At 45.7% G+C, this 16,672-nt stretch overlaps 1 protein-coding gene across 1 annotated transcript in view; it reads right to left on the bottom strand.

Annotated features, from left to right (window-relative positions):
- The window catches only part of Ptpn13 (protein tyrosine phosphatase non-receptor type 13), a 117,453-nt gene that overhangs the window by 71,312 nt on the left and 29,469 nt on the right, over positions 1–16,672 (bottom strand). The window contains 1 exon segment of the mRNA XM_051170873.1: positions 11,254–11,811. Coding sequence (XP_051026830.1) covers positions 11,254–11,811 — 558 coding nt within the window.

Below are 16,672 nucleotides of genomic sequence, written 5' to 3'. Positions count from 1 at the left end.
CAGAGATCGAACGAAGACAGACATAACAAGTGAGAAGCATGCATGCTGTTTCCCTGGGCGTGGCGGTTTGGAGGAGAGAGCCTTCTTGGCCCCGTGGACAGATCATGGTTTCAGGTAGTTATAGACAACAGTCAGAAGAATGGATGGAAAATGTATCGAAGGAAATGGGAGATGGAAAAAACACAAGGGGGAAGATTCACAAAGAGGAAACACATTCTTAATAGACATGGAGGGCAACAAAAAATGTTAAAAAGAAACAGAAAGGAGATCTCAAGACACTGGTGCTAGAAAATCACCTGGTAATAAAAGGAATGTTGTGTGGGGAGAGCCTAGGCTGGAACCCTGGTAACAGGAGAGACATTATCCTGTGACTGTGTTCAGGGTCAGGGAAACCTACAGGAAATCCTTCATCAGCCCTAGGGCTAGGATGCATGAGTTTTTAGTGAAACTGTTTTGTGGCTTTGTTGGTTTTGGGAGAAAGCAGTCCATGGCCACCGTCCTGAAGAGAAGAGCAGCAGACCCTGAGTGCAAGCCACCAAGAGAAGTGGGGGGAGCTTTCCCCCCAAGGTCTGCAAATTCAAGGACAGGAACACCACACAATGAACTGTTTGTGCTAGAAGGTGTTCGAGAGATGTTGATGAATGAGGACGAGGTTAAATGGCACAAGAGCCAGGCTTATCGAAGCAGGAGCAACGTGCTGGAAGAATCTGGGCAGAGCAGGGTCTCACTGAGAAAAACAAAATAACAACTTTAAACAATGAGAGAGAAACAGCTGACTGGCCAGGACCTCCATGGAAGGAGGTTCCTAGGACACTAGTCATCTGAAGAACAAGACTTGCCGAAGAGATGAAGAGCTTCAGCAGGGGTGCTAAGCAACACTCTAGCCAATGGGAAGGCTTCAGACCCGAGAAGCATTTCCCATCCTCTGCAAAGGGCTGCATTCTACTACAGAGAAAGCTCGTGGTAAAGTAAGTTTTCAAATCCTCTGCTTGAATATGAATGTGATTTGAAAGGGTCATGGAGTAACAAAAATCCTCAGTAGTTTCAATGAAAACAATAGTCTCACCTAATACTACGTTATATTTAATAACATAATAAACTATGTACAAGTTAGATAGTTACATAAGAACTGTTTTGTTCAAAGGCACTCAAGTACTTCTGTTTTACTGTTACCAACCTCTCAGGGTAGTGTCTTGTGAATTTTCTCTGAGGGAACCCCTACCAAATCACAAGCCCAGAGCTGCAGGTTTCAGGCCAGCTATACCAGCAAGGCCTAGCAGAGGACCCAGGTTTAGAGAGAATACGGCTCCGCTATCTTACAAAGGAAAGTAGGAAGGGGCTGTGAACCTGTTCAATAAACTGACTAGAGAGGTCTCTTGCACTGGGTGGTGTGCCTCACAACGGCAGCTTCGAGAGCTATATAAAACAGCACACCGGCCTACTGCTTCTGAGCTATTTCTGCAAAGTGGCTGCAAAATTCTAAGCAAGCTGCAACTGACTTCCATTTGCTGCATCTGGTTTTGTGTCTGCTTGCTTTAACTCACAGTTTGTGCTGTGCCTCTTCAGCCAGGGTTCCTCTTAGAAGACAAAGGCAGCTCTGTTTAATCCTTCTGAAAAGCCTGTTGTCAATGCAGCCTCCCTTGATAAGCCTTTGTGTACAGATGCCTCTCGGGACCACACCCAGGTGGGGAGTGCACAGTACTGGAGGGCTGGCTCCCTAGAAACACCAGAGGACAAGCTCTGTCTGTGGATGGGGACCACACCCAGGTGGAGAGCGCACAGTGCTGAAGGGCCGGCTCCCTAGAAACACCAGAGGACAAGCTCTGTCTGTGGAGACTACAGAGATGTTTTCTTTGTTTACAACTGGGGAAAAGGTAGCAAGAGTTACAAGCAACTGAAATGGAAAGGATTAATTCTGAAAGCGTCTTGTCTCATATTCGGGGTGTCATTAAAGTGCTGTTAGCCACGCTCTTTTCATGTAGTAACATGCTAGAGATAACTAGATTAAAATTCCCACACAGTATTTGTCTACTCAGCATGCTTATAAAAAAGGTTTATAATCAGATTAAAGCTCTAACACACAATTTACCAGATAGTCATGCTTACAACAAAAAATTAAAACTTTAACCTTGGTAAGCATGCCCTCTTCTTTTCTAAATTAAATAATAAAACCAACCATTGCAGAAATGTAAGACTGCGGCACGCCCCTGCCAAGGCCACCTTACGTGGTATGAAGAAGCCGGGGCTCCACCCTACAGCCTGCTTGGGCCGCACATTCCTTGGCTCTGTGACGCTCTACATGCAGAAAAGGCACCAGGGAGAAGTGGTTTTCTTCCTCTGCTCTGGTCTGCAGCAGGCAGGTAAGACCTACTCTTTGGCGAAGCTTCTTAGAATCATTGGACACCTTGATTTTACAAGACCCTGGTGCCAGTTATATTTCTCTTTGTTGCTTTTTGGGGGGTTTTGAGACCATCTCTGTATGTAGCCCTGGATGTCCTCGGACTTGCTGTGTAGACCAGGCATATTTCAATGCATTAATTCTAGCACTTTGTATTTGGTTCAGATCCATAGTATTTATTAATTGGGTAACTGCTGGCACACTGCGGCAGTCTTCCTAGCAACCTATGACACCATTACCTGCCTGCCACTAGATGGGCTAGCTGGCCAGTAAATAAACAGGGCAAACCCACCTCCTGTCTGTCTGTCTGTCGCCTCTTTCTCCCTCACTTGCCCTCTTGCCCTTCTTTTGTATTTGTTCCTTCCTCCTCCTCCCCTCTCTCTCCCCAGGATACCTCTCCCCCTATAATAAACGTCTCCATATCATATCTGTTATGTGGCTCATATCCTGGGACACTCTGTACCTGCCTTTTTGTGTCACAATCTGTTTTTGGGGACACACTAATAGATTACTGACTTCACATCTCTCCAGGTTCCTCTGGAATGCTTTCTGGAGAATTTCAAACTCCTACGCCCACATTAAGGGCTGCTAGGCTTACGCGCCTCTGCAACCAAACTTGGACAGGTCCAAAATGGGACCTTTTTAATTAATACCAGCAATCTGGTAAAATAAAAGGAAGTTCCCTACATGCAAACTTTTTTCTTCTTTGCTCCAAAACTTCTGTCTCTGCTTGCTCTCCCAAAAGTTTCAAATGTTCACCTAAAGGGAATTTTCTCCCCAACCTACTAACTTTGTATTCTGCCCACATATATGTTCCAGTATCTTGCCAGATTTCCTAGATTCAAGACAGCACTAAGCAGCCACTCACAGGTGCCCCAGGCCAACCTCACAGACCCTGTCTGCTGGACCTGCGTTGCCCCTCCTAGCCGCAGATGTTCTCAGACCCTGGACAGCAAATACAGCAGCCTGCTCTTCCTGGACCTGGCCAACATTTCAGCCTTTTAACTGGCCCCTCCCCCGCCCCCTATCGTTGAGCCACTGTCAGCGGGAAGAAGTCAAAGACACTGATCTCTTCACCCCTTATCCATTGACAAAAGGCTGGAATGATGTGATTCAGACCCAGGACAAACAGCTCCAGGTCCTCCCAGCACTCCTTGGTCCCTATCTGCTGCAGGACATGGCTGACATACCCTGTCCTCTGCCCTGAACTTTCCAGGTCGGAGCTTTTCCTTTCCCTTCACCATATAATCTGGACATTTTACTGCTCTCCGCCCCCCTCGCACCCCCCCCTTACATGGCAGCCAAGAGCTGCTTCCCATGAGCCCACATTTATACACTTTAACTGCCCCCCCCACATGGCAGCCAAGAGCTGCTTCCCATGAACCTACACTTGTGCACTGTAACTGACCCCCCCTTACATGAGAAGCTGCCCAACATCCTCATTTGCTGTTGTTGTTGGTTTTTTTTTTTTCTGTTTATTTTGTTTTTCAAGACAGGTTTCTCTGTGTAACAGCTCTAGCTGTTCTGGAACTCACTCTGTAGCCCAGGGTGGCCTCGAACTCACTGAGATCCGCCTGCCTCTGCCTCCCAAGTGCTGGGATTAAAGGCATGCACCACCACCGCCCGGTCTCATTTATAATTATAAGAAAAGGGAAGAATGTTAGCATGCCTGCCCCAGTCTGCCTAGCAACCTATGATGTCATTACCTGCCTGACGGTAGGTGTGCCCCTAGCCAGGATTATATAAAAGAGCAAAGCCACCTTGTACCTCTCCTACTCCTTTCCTCCCTCTCTTGTTCCTTTCCATTTGCTGCCTCTGTCTCTTCTCTCTCTTGCTCTCCCTGGGGGGCCTCTCCCTCCTCCCCCATGTTTCTACAGTCAATCTTATGCCATGTATGTTGTACGACATCATATTTCATACTTAAAAGTAACTACCAACCAGTAATTTAAGGGTATCAGGCCCTTGAAAGGATGACACAATATTTAATTTTGAGGTAGACTGATAGCATAGCTCACTAAATAATATTTAACTGTTATTTTTGTAGAAAATTTCCTTACTTGTTCTTCATACTTTATGTTTTGTGCAAAATACAGAGTAGCTATGGCAGCTGAGTGGTGCGAATCGCCAGCAGGGTGCAGGGTACCACGCACAGGGCCCTGAGGCCCGTTTCCACACCCACCTGTTACAGTGAAGAACCCACCGTGAATGGTGATTACGGCCCGACAGCCTCCCAGTGACAGCCTCACAGCCATTGAGAGTGAATGGTGATTACAACCCGACAGCCTCCCAGTGACAGCCTCACAGCCATTGAGACGCAGTTCAGAGTCGAAATGAAAAACACTTGTTCTAAATAAGAATGCAAAAGGAACAGTCTAGGAGAAGACTTAGGCTCAAGTAAACCTGGCTGGCTGGGTGGTGGCTGCAAGTGAGACTGGGGGATGGAGAGACAGCTGAGGTGAAGCGCTGCGCGCTCTGGCAGGGGGCCCACATGTTGGCTCACAGCCACCTGTAACGTGTCTTAGGAGCTCTAATTGACCTTTCAGGCTTCAGCAGGTACTGCACATGGGCACATGTGGCACTCATACATACATGCTGTGAAAACACTCAAACGGAAAATAAAGGAAAACATCTTTTACAAATCCTTTATTTGTACTGTTAGATGTACAGGTATTTTACCCGCATTGGTGTCAGATCCCCCCGGAACTGGAGCCACATTTATATGTTATCATGTGGGTGTTTGGAAATGAACCTGGGTCCTCTGGAGGAACAGCAAGTACTGAGCCATCTCTCCAGCTCCCCTTTTAAAAAGTGAAATTAAGAGTGAAGGAAAGAAAGTGCATTAAAATGTAAAGCTGGTTCTAACCACAGGAGCCTTGTGCCTTATTCCAGGGTCCTGTGGAGAGCTACCTGAAACCTTAAGTGTCAACCCAATAGAACAGTAATAATTTATATTTTTAAAGCCGTGATTATAATTCAATAAGAGCTTTGTTGATTCTATCTTTCTCACTGTTCCCAGAGAAATTAGAGTGCTCAGTGCCAGCCGCTGCTTCTGGTATGTCCTTTCCTCATGACTTCAGCTGCAGGATTAGCCCCTAATAACCCTCCACTGGTAGCCCTCCTTGAACTACCCATGACAAGAGAGTGAGGCTGCCATGGGATCTTAGCCTCAGCACAGGAAGGCAGCTCGCAGACAGCCCCCAGTCTCCTTCCCGCCTTTCCTTCCCAATGCTAGCCTGTTTTGTAATATTGAACGCTATGTACTTGTGAAGAGACCGGGGCTTGTTAGGCGGTGGGCCAGTGTTCTCAGGCAAGTCCAATGCTAGCAATGTGTCTGGTCTCTTCCCGAAATTGGATGACCAACGTAAGACTCGTATGACAGGGTTCAAGAGACCAGGGCTCAAAGCACAGGCTGAGTGTAAAGAGTGAATCACGTATCTCCTTTGGCAAACCCATGATTTCCAGGTTGGGTCTGTAGTGGCAGAGCTGGGCAGCTAGCATCAGCTGAGGTGTTATGGAGCTGACTGATGAAAAGACCCTTTTAAGAGGACCTGGCTGGGTGGCGGCTGCATGAACCTTTAATCTCTGTGAGTTCCAGACTAGTCTGGTCTACAAAGAGAGGGCAGAACAGCCAGTGCGACATGGAGAAACCCTATCTCGAAAAACAACACCAAAAGGTCCTGTCTGCATCAGAGGAGCGCTAAGGTTGAAGTAGATCACCATGATCACTGTGTTCCGTGATCCTCCTCACACGCCCAAAAGAGCAGCTCCAAAGTGGTAATTTCATTGCTTTAGTTGTTTTAAATATTGTAACAAATCATTTTAAATATTGTAACAAAACTTAAGGTTGGTGTGCTATGCCACTGAGCTACATCCCCAGCCCCAGAATTTTCTTTTAAAGTGAGGTAACAACAGGAAATCTTTAGCTAGACTGTGAAAATCCATGGAAATAACCATTCTCCAATTGTCAGAGATAAAATCATTAGCTGGTTCCAGGACACTGAGCAGGCTGCTAAACGCTGCGGCTGTGTCTGGACAGGTGTGACCTAAGACACCATCCAACCCTAAAATCACCACATCCGTTAGCAGCCATCGAGATCAAGGTCACAACGGACTCTACAGAGCACTTTAAAATGCCAAATATATGAATATTTATAAATAAATACATATAGTGTTACATTACTGACAGACTGTTCTGCCTGGCTTATCAAACAGAAAGGCCCCATTTTCATGAGAATTCAATGCGACAAATAGGATTTATTTTCTATTCTTATATTTCTTTGTACACTAGCTAAAACACTGGTTACACTTCTGTTTGCAGCGCTTGTGTAAATTACCTCATCTGCAGAGTCAACCCTTAAACTTAAAAACTAGTCAGAATTCTTGCTTTTGAATTCCACACCTCAAAGGTTCCCACAAATACTGTGCTAGTAAGGCAAGCATAAGTTATCGCTACCTCCAAATATAACAATGGAAGCTTAATCAAGACCGTGTCGGTATTTGCACAACAAACCCGTATCTTCAGGTTTTGCTTGTTTTTAGTGACAGCAAATGCTTCTGAAATATCCACAGTGGAAAGGTTCAGAGTGGAAGTGTCTAGTTACTAAACGACTCAAAGCAAGCTGTGTGCTCAAAGTGCTTTTCCTGTGTGTGTACCCTCATGACCTGGATAGCAAGCTGTGTGCTCAAAGTGCTTTTCCTGTGTGTACCCTCATGGCCTGGATAGCAAGCTGTGTGCTCAAAGTGCTTTTCCTGTGTGTACCCTCATGACCTGGATAGCAAGCTGTGTGCTCAAAGTGCTTTTCCTGTGTGTACCCTCATGACCTGGATAGCAAGCTGTGTGCTCAAAGTGCTTTTCCTGTGTGTGCCCTCATGACCTGGATAGCAAGCTGTGTGCTCAAAGTGCTTTTCCTGTGTGTGTACCCTCATGGCCTGGATAGCAAGCTGTGTGCTCAAAGTGCTTTTCCTGTGTGTACCCTCATGACCTGGATAGCAAGCTGTGTGCTCAAAGTGCTTTTCCTGTGTGTACCCTCATGACCTGGATAGCAAGCTGTGTGCTCAAAGTGCTTTTCCTGTGTGTGTACCCTCATGGCCTGTATAGCAAGCCGTGTGCTCAAAGTGCTTTTCCTGTGTGTGCCCTCATGGCCTGGATAGCAAGCTGTGTGCTCAAAGTGCTTTTCCTGTGTGTACCCTCATGACCTGGATAGCAAGCTGTGTGCTCAACGTGCTTTTCCTGTGTGTGCCCTCATGACCTGGATACGATGCATCATCATTATGAAATTATGACGTCACTATGATATTAGCATTATCATAGCTAGCTACACCACAGGTCAAGCTTAAAAATGCTGTGTATTATCATCACAGAGAACACTTGTGTAAGCTCAAGTTGGTGTATCCAAGTTCTATTCAAGCATGAGGCCCACCACCGCATGAGACAAACAGTCACACGCTGTGTGCATTTCGCTACAGGCAGCCAAACTCAAAGTTACTCAGACAGAATATATTCAACCGACAGACATAGTACAATTTAATGATTTTTCAACCCATTAATGTTTTAACTCTTTAATAAAGAAATCTTTTTAAAAATTTAGTAATGAATACTAATATTAACTTTCAAAATATTAAGGCAAACAATCCCTTAAAACCAATACACTAGATCTTCTGTATCTGTGGCATATACAATGCATGCAGGTAGGTATGCAAGTGTGTGTGACTGCGTGTGTGCATGTACAGGTCAGAAGACGACAATAGGTACTTCCACTGTTGCTCTTCGCCTTATGTCTTGAGTCTCTGACAACACTGGAAGCTTGCTGACAGAATAGCTGTCCGGCATGCTCCTGGGACCTGCGGGATTCTGCACCCCAACAAGGAGGTTCCAGGAATGCTATGTACACCCAGATCCTTTACAGTGTTCACAAATGTTCTGACCCGCTGAGCCATCTCTCCATAGTTTTATTGTTATTATCAGTTATCATCTTCATTACTGCTATAGAGGCTCACTAAGTAGCCATGGCTGTCCTGGAACTTACTATGGAGACCAGACTGGCCTCAAAGTCACAGAGATTTGCCATCCTCTGCCATTTAAATGCTGGGATTAAAATTTTACCTTATCCTGCCCGGCTCCATGGTTTTATTTTAATATTCATGTTAAGAAAAGATATTGCTCACTCTAAATGTCAGAAATATTCATTTTGATTGCTTATGTCTTCATTATTCATTCACACGTTGCATGTAGTATTTATTTGACTGGCTAACAGTTGTCTTTTTCCCACAATGGATACATTTCTTTCTTTCTTTCTTTTTTTTTTTTAAGATTTATTTATTTATTATGTATACACAATGCTTTGCATTAGGCCTGCAGGCCAGAAGAGGGCACTAGATCTCATTATAGGTGGTTGTGAGCCACCATGTGGCTGCTGGGAATTGAACTCAGAATCTCTGGAAGAGCACACAGTGCTCTTAACCACTGAGCCATCTCTCCAGCCCTGGATACATTTCTTTATGTGAGTCTTCATGAGCACCATAAGAAGCTCGGGCTAAATTACTAGTCACATGTGAACTGCTGCGGTGTAACACTGAAGGGGGAAATGACAGGACTTCGGAAACGGAGCCCTTTCTCTTTAGCTACGAGAGGTGCCTCCTCTTATCTGCCACAATTCTAAAAGATAAAACAAACCTACAATTTTATTTCCCATCTTTGAGGCTGAAAACCATTTTAGATACAGAGCACACAGCACGAGGGCTGGAGACATGGCTCGGCAGGTGAGAGCACTGCGTGTGGTTCCCAGCCCCCACATGGCAGCTTACACTCTCTTTACCTCTAGTTCCAGATGTGGTGCCCTCTTCTGCCTCCACAGGCACCGGGCACAGACACGGCATGAAGACACACATGAAGCACTCACGCAAACACGTAAAGACTATACTGAATTACCTTATGAAGTTGGCTAATGCTTTATAAGACACGTCTTACATACGCGCTCACAACATCCATTACATACCTGCTATTTCCTCCCTAGCTCTAGGGTCTTCACTGAAAACACTGCCATGTGTTGTTTACTAGGCAGCACACGCTTCCAACAGTCCTTTAGCAGAAAGAAGGCTGTCTGTGGACTGACTGTGGGGACAACTACCTAAGATGGTTGCGGGCTTGGGGGCTACAGGTAGCTCCCTGGTCAGCTGTTTCCTGTCCACACACGAGGATCTGTTTCATCTGCAGCATCTACATAAAAGCCAGGCTTGGTGACGAGGCTTGTAACTCTAGCACTGTCTGTGGGGAGGAGGAGTGTAGGGGGATGGGGCAGAGCAGGGGTGAGGTGGGACAAGCAGATGCCTGGAGCTTGCTGTTCAGCCAGAGAGCCTTAGATACCCTGAGAAGCCCTGTCTCAGAAAACAAGGTGGTGGCTGGAGAGATGGCTCAGCAGCCTTGGCACATACTTGAAGGAACCAAGTTTGGCTCCGAGGCCGTATGTAATGGCTCCCAGCTCTAAGGGATCTCATGTCCTTGGCTAGCCTCTGAAGATACTGAACACAACACCCACACTCCCCCGACACAACTGAAAATGAAATAATTTCTGAAAAAAAGGTGGATGGCTCCTGAGGTGCAACACCCAAAGTTGATCTCTGGCCTCCAGATGTGCACAAAGGCACACACGTCTGCACGCACATGCTCACACAGGTGATAGGTACGTCCTGAATTCTGTTACTCCTTATTCTAAACAGAAAGCATTATAAACTTCTTCTCAAATGGCTATGACAAAGGGTGATACAATTATGGCTAAGAAACAGGGGAGGCTACAAAGCTGTCATACTAAAATATAGTCAAGGATTTTGGCCAGCATAGTCTACAAAAGAGCTCCAGAGCAGGCATGTCTCTGTGTTGTGTGTCCCTGTGTGTGTATGTGTGTATGTTTAATGAAAAGTCACATTTTCTCTTGCATTGATTTATGCTAAAATAGTCACTATCCATATGCATCAAGCTAACTTATTCAATTTAATGTACTTTTCCATACGTGACTCATGTTTTGGCAATAGCTGTAACACAGAAGGGTAAGAATTTAGAATGTGTTGGGTATGGACATGCACACATTTAATACAGCACTGCTGGGTGCGACAGAGGCAAGCTTACCTCTGCATGCCAGGCTAGCCAAAGTGACACACAGTGAGACCCTGCGCTCTCTGTCTCTCTGTCTCTCTCTCTGTCTCTCTCTCTTTCTCTCTCTCTCTCTCTCTCTCTCTCTCTCGGTCGATTTCATGTTCTTCAAATTAAGTATGTGGTGAGTGCCTTGTTTAATCGCATTACAGTCACTATCTAATTCATCTATGTTTGCTAGGTTCATTTTACAGGGGGCAAAATCAGACCAGGGAAGGTCACTCAACTCACAGGCATGAAAAGTCTATCCAGAGTGACATTAAGTCTATACACCTAAATACCATGATTTTGGAAACGCAGATCCTGAACTTTATTTCTCACCAACTCTGCCTGTCCTTGCACTCTGCAGCCTGTTTTAGAAGCTGGTGGTTCGGAGCCCACCTGGCACCGAGCTCACTCCATTCACTGGGCTTGATGTGACCCAGTGTTTCTCAGAACCAGGAGCCAGGCACCCTCTGAGGCCCACAAGGAGACAGCACACGACCCAGAAAGCTGCTCCACCCTTGAGGGGCTCAGACTTAAAAGCGCTCTGTGAAGTCCCTGCATTGTGCTGCCGGAGGGCTTTGCTGCTTGCTCTGGTCAGAGTTCTGCCGGAGCATGAACAGGAACACAGCAGTCACCGTGACCAGCTTGGCAGTGGACATTACGCATGCGGAGTGGCTTAGTATTTTAACTCGCGCATCTCTCGGACACATGTAAGATTACTAACCTTCTACATTCATAGCTTCTCTCAGCACCTGAAGTTTCTTTTGTCTTTCTCGGATTCGGTCCAAAGCACTTGATACTGCGGAGGAGGCCAGCGGTTCTCGGGCGTGTATCACCGGCTCAGCTATCTGAGGGCCAAAGATATCCAAGGCAACGCTCCCATCAGAGTATCTTCCCTCTTTTCTTCTAGGAGCGGTTGAAGTCCGTCCTGGTACTGGCTCGGCATCACAGTACCTGCCAGTCTCCCCAGAAACGTCTCTGTCAGCTGTGCAAAGCAAGTCCATGGACGAAGCCCAGGTCTTCTTCTTGGAAAGCACATCAACTCCAGGGGTGACCTTTTTTTGTGGACTGCTAGTCTTGAACAGGTAAGGGGAAGATAGAGTCTCAGAGTCTTCATGCCTGGCATTACTATCAGATGGGATATCCTTGAAATAATCTTCCTCGGCTTGTGTGTCTCTGACGGACAGAAATCCCATAGACTTACTAAGCCCTTTGTTAAGAAAAGTCTGCTGAGAGAATGGAGCCTTGTGCGTGTCTAGTACATCGGAAGTGGAGCTTCTTCCTGGAATGATAAGAGTCTGTCATGTATGCGCAGAACTTTAGAAAGTCAGCTAGAACGTACCCACTACTGATAACCAAGTGCTGCCAGCTCCTTAGGCTAATCCAAGTGGATGGGAGTGACGACAGTAAAGTGGGGACTGGGACGGACAGTGGGCGTGAAAGCACAGCTGCCGAGCGCGTAAGCTCTCAAGCCTAGGTCTCCTTCTGCAGTACTGGGGACAGGCCCAGGCCCTGTGCATGCAGGGACTCGGCCCTGAGCTCTGCCTGCTCACAATGCCTCTTACAGAACAACATAAACAGCACACTGAAATGTATTGCTTTTAAAGAGCGGTATTTCTATCATCAAAGGTAAGCTATTTGGCTTTTAAAATAGTTTATTGAAATGATTTGGGATATTATAATGACTAAAATACTTCTTTTTGTGTCAAGAAAGGGTTTCTCTGTGTAGCCTTGGCTGTCCTGCAGTCACTTTGTAGGCCAGGCTGGCCTTGAAGTCACAGTAATCCAACTGCCTCAGCCTCCCGAGTGCTGGGATTGAAGTCGTGCGCCACCACTCCCCGGCCCTAAAATGCTTTTTTAACTTCTAAAAGTATAACTTAATGTGTTTCAAAAAGAAAAGGTCCTGGTATATTTTGAAATTTTAAATAAATATGTTTAATTTAAAAAATCAGAATTGTTTCTATTCTGTACAGGAAGAAAACTGTAATGCTTGGAATTATTAAGTTCAAGACTTTACTATAACTAGATATGTTTTCAGAAAACTTTATGAAACCTAAACCCAGTCTCTTCCATTTAGATTGTTAAAGAAATCCAATGTCTTATGACAGATGACTGCACAGGACCCATCAAGCACCTGCTGGCGGCAACACTAACTCTACCTTCCTCCTCAGGATGCAGCAGAACTGAACATCCTGCGCTTATGGCTCTGTGGAGACACACCAAAAACAACCATGCAGATATAGCAATTCTGTGAATCCACAGAGTCCAAGCCCAAAATGCTATTTGTCTAGTATTGGAAAAAATGTGGAAAATACTTTGAAGTTAGTAGCTCAATAGTCCTAGAACACTGGCAACTTTCTCATATATATTCTGTGATTTCTCTTTGAAAATAAGTATGTTGTATAATATGGCTACATCTTTCTTAGCCATAATAAATTGCTTGCAAATTCATATGAAGCCATCAGTTGTCCCTACACAGTAAGAACTATACTTTAATTCTTTGGGGTAACAAATTTACCCTTAAAGTATGAGGAAAAAGTAAGTTTGTATCAGTTGAGGCAACAAATAACAACACAAGCATCCTGCTGACTGTTCCATATTTGTGGGAACCCTGACCTATCTAAACGTACTACGGACAGCTTCCATATTTGAGGTACTGGAACCACAAGACGTTAAGGAAACACACAATAGCACACCCAGGCAGGTTATTACAGAATCTAGCCTCTAGTCTAAATTGGAAAGCGGCAGGCATGGCTGTGTCGCAGCCCTTTCGGGGTAAGTGGCATTCTTGCACAAACCACATTTTGAAACTAGCAAATTTAAAACTGTATGGACGTCAAAGCAGACATGAATACATAAGCTAAAAAACCAGAAGGACTGAGAGGCCTGAGGGTCACACGCCACACACGGGTCAGCCGTCCTCCTCTCTGCCCCCTTGGCTCTAGATAAGCAGACAGCCTTTGGAAAACTCAAGCACTATAGATTCATGTGCAACCGCGGCTTCCTGGATAACATGTTGAAAGACAGCTCACTCACTTTCTACAACGGCTTTCTCTTTCCCTCACTCTCCATAGTCCCCACTTTCACAGTTACTCAGCTGATGATTGCACCCCATTTCCCACCAAGGAGATAGCACCTCCCACCCCACGGGTCCATGCTTCCCACCCACCTGTGCTCAGACACTTTCCCTGCTGTCTCAAAGCATGACACTTCCGAGCCGTGCCGTTCAGACCCCAGCTTCCTCTCTGTTTCCTTACCAGTGTTTGTCTTTGCTTAACATCTCTGCTGTTCACACACAGTGCCAGCATCTCTCCCCTTTTACTGAGCCTCTCCCATTAGCGTACAGATATAATCTATTTTTTCTCAAACGACAAAGCAAACCACGCCAGGACAAGTCCTCCCACCACCACGTCTTTCCAGTTCCTTGCTTCCACTCACTGCTTCGCCCCTGCTTTGGTCAGCTTCCGGCTCTCTGTGCCTGGGTGGCCCTCACTGATCACTCGTGGCTTCCACACTGCCACGCACAGAGGCCACTTTGCTCTGGACGCGGGGCTCTCCCTGCTCCCCCTCTCTCCTTCACGCCTGGCTCCCATTTGTGCTGCTCACCCTTATCCCTCAATGAATTTTCTAAATGGTCGGTTTCCTCAAATATGAGGTTCAGAATTGCCCGCGCCCTTTTAGTTTTGTCTTTTCCTCATAAAATTTTACGAACAATCCTTAAAATAGTATCGGGATTTGAAAAACTCCCAAACGTCCTTATTTAACTCCGATCATTTAGGGGCGGCTCCGCTCTTACACAGCTGGAACTCTGCTGCTGTATCCCAGAAGCACCTCAACTTGTTCAAGCTCATCTTCTGTCTTCTGCATCCAGGTCCACTCCTGTCCAGTCTTTCCTATTACTGCAAGCGGTACTGTTACCCAACTGATTGCTCAACTGCTCAAAATGGAAATATGGACACTGTCCTTAAATGATTCACATTCCTTAGTCCCATCAGCAATTACTGCTGCTCAAGATTCTTAAAGATGCCTTACGTCATGGGCCACTATCCTGTCACACCGCCATGGCATCGCATGCGGTCAGTGACGCTGACTACAGGGTTTCTGCAGTACCCCTTAGACTGACTGCTTTTACAACTCCATTCAACACCAGGAACTATCTTTTTAGAAGGTAAACCCCACCGTGCCACTGCCTCTTTCAACAGATCACAAGGACAGCTCAGCATCAGTTAAATAAAAACTGCCCGGGTCTGCCGCTTGAATCCCTTACATTGGATATTTAGCTTCTTATTTTATATCCAAGTCATGGGTCTTTCCTCTGTTGAGTTCTTACAAAAACAAATAATGGTTTTTGGCCTCTTTTTTTCCAGATCTCTCTCATGTCTAGTTTCTTTACATTCTATAGTTTTATTTTAATCTTTTCAAAAATGAATTAATGTATGTATCTTTATGTATATGGGTGTCTTGCCTGTATGGACGTATGTGCACCACATGTGTGCAGTTAATCACAGAGGCCAGAAGAGGATGTTGGACCATCTGAGACTGGAATTACAGAAGGCTGTAAGCCACTACAGGGGTGATGGGAATTGAACTCACATCCTCTGAAAGAGCAGCCAATCTCTCTAGGCTCCCAATAGGTTTATTTTAAATGGGACTGCCTCAAAGTCCTCAGTCCTAATGTCACTGTAATATAAACATGTCACTCACCAAATGCATTGCAAGTCTCGGAGTTGTAAGAGGTAAGTGCATTTTCTCTTTACTGTTAGTGTTTGCTAATATATTAGTGGGTCCCGGCAGCTCTAGAAAGCATGGCTTCTCCTTAGCCATACACGCCTAAAGGAAACACTAACTACAAGGCTCCCCAGAGCTACTGCTTTACAGGCATGGGGCTCTGTGGTTTTGATGACAACATTTCAGTATACATCTATTGAAAATCCAAGCAGTTAGGGCCAACACAGGCTATAAAATATAACCTTGTCTCAGAGAAAGAGGGTGGGCTGGGGTGGGGTGGTTAAGAGCACTTGCTGCTCTCCCAGGGGCCCTGGGTTCAGTCTGCAATGTCTACATGGTAGCTTACAAATGTTCCAGGGGACTGGACCCCCTCTCTGGCCTCTGCGGTCACTGCACACACGGTACACATACACACATACAAGCAAAGGGGCAAACAGTAGAAGAAAGTGCTATGAAGGAGGCTATGAGAGGAGAGAGGATGATACAGGAGGAGAGAGGAGAGAGGAGTAACACTGAGAGTATTTGAAAACCACAGGAAGGCCAGATGTGGTGGCCCACGCCTTTAATCCCAGCACTCGGGAGGCAGAGGCAGGCGGGTTGCTGAGACGCAGAGGCCAGCCTGGTCTACAAAGCGAGTCTAGGACAGCCAAGGCTACACAGAGAAACCCTGTCTCAAAAAACAAAAACACAAAACAAACAAACAAAAAACCCACAGGAAAACATCATCATACAAGCCACTTAAAATTATATGTGTATATACATACATACGTACACATATATATATATTTTTTATTATTGAATCTTTTTTTTTAAATTAATTTATTCTTGTTACATCTCAATGTTTATCCCATCCATTGTATCCTCCCATTCCTCCCCCCCCCCTATTTTCCCATTATTCCCCTCCCCTATGACTGTTTCTGGGGGGGATTACCTCCCCCTGTATATTCTCATAGGGTATCAAGTCTCTTCTTGGCTACCTGCTGTCCTTCCCGTACATATATTTTTAATGGAGTTTTGTCACATGGAGTCACAGTGTCCCCACCCCCTCGAAGCTATGTGCCCCCCAGCATCAGGCCTGGGACCCCTGCCCCCTTCCCCTTGAACACAAGAGTCTTCCACAACAATACAGGCCAGTGCCATTTCCCTCGTTTCCTTCCAGGACCTGAAGGTAAGATCCAACTGTGGAAGACACCACATGCTTCAGACACAGGACTTGGAGAAATAAAGCTGAAAATGCCCTAGGAAGTTTCCCTGGGGACTGGCTCTTACAGTCTGGGAAGGTGTTAGTAACCTGCCTAGGAAGCAGCACGAAACCTACGAACATAAGCTCCGTGTAAAGCCTATTATCACAATGGCTGACCTGGCAATTTATCTCCAAAGTGCAACAGTGGCATGTGTATTGAGGGCTAAGCAAC

The sequence above is a fragment of the Acomys russatus genome, chromosome 28, assembly GCF_903995435.1.
Source record: "Acomys russatus chromosome 28, mAcoRus1.1, whole genome shotgun sequence".
Lineage (NCBI taxonomy): Eukaryota > Metazoa > Chordata > Mammalia > Rodentia > Muridae > Acomys > Acomys russatus.
Note: the sequence above shows the minus strand (reverse complement) of the source record. Positions and strands in the feature narration are given on the sequence as shown.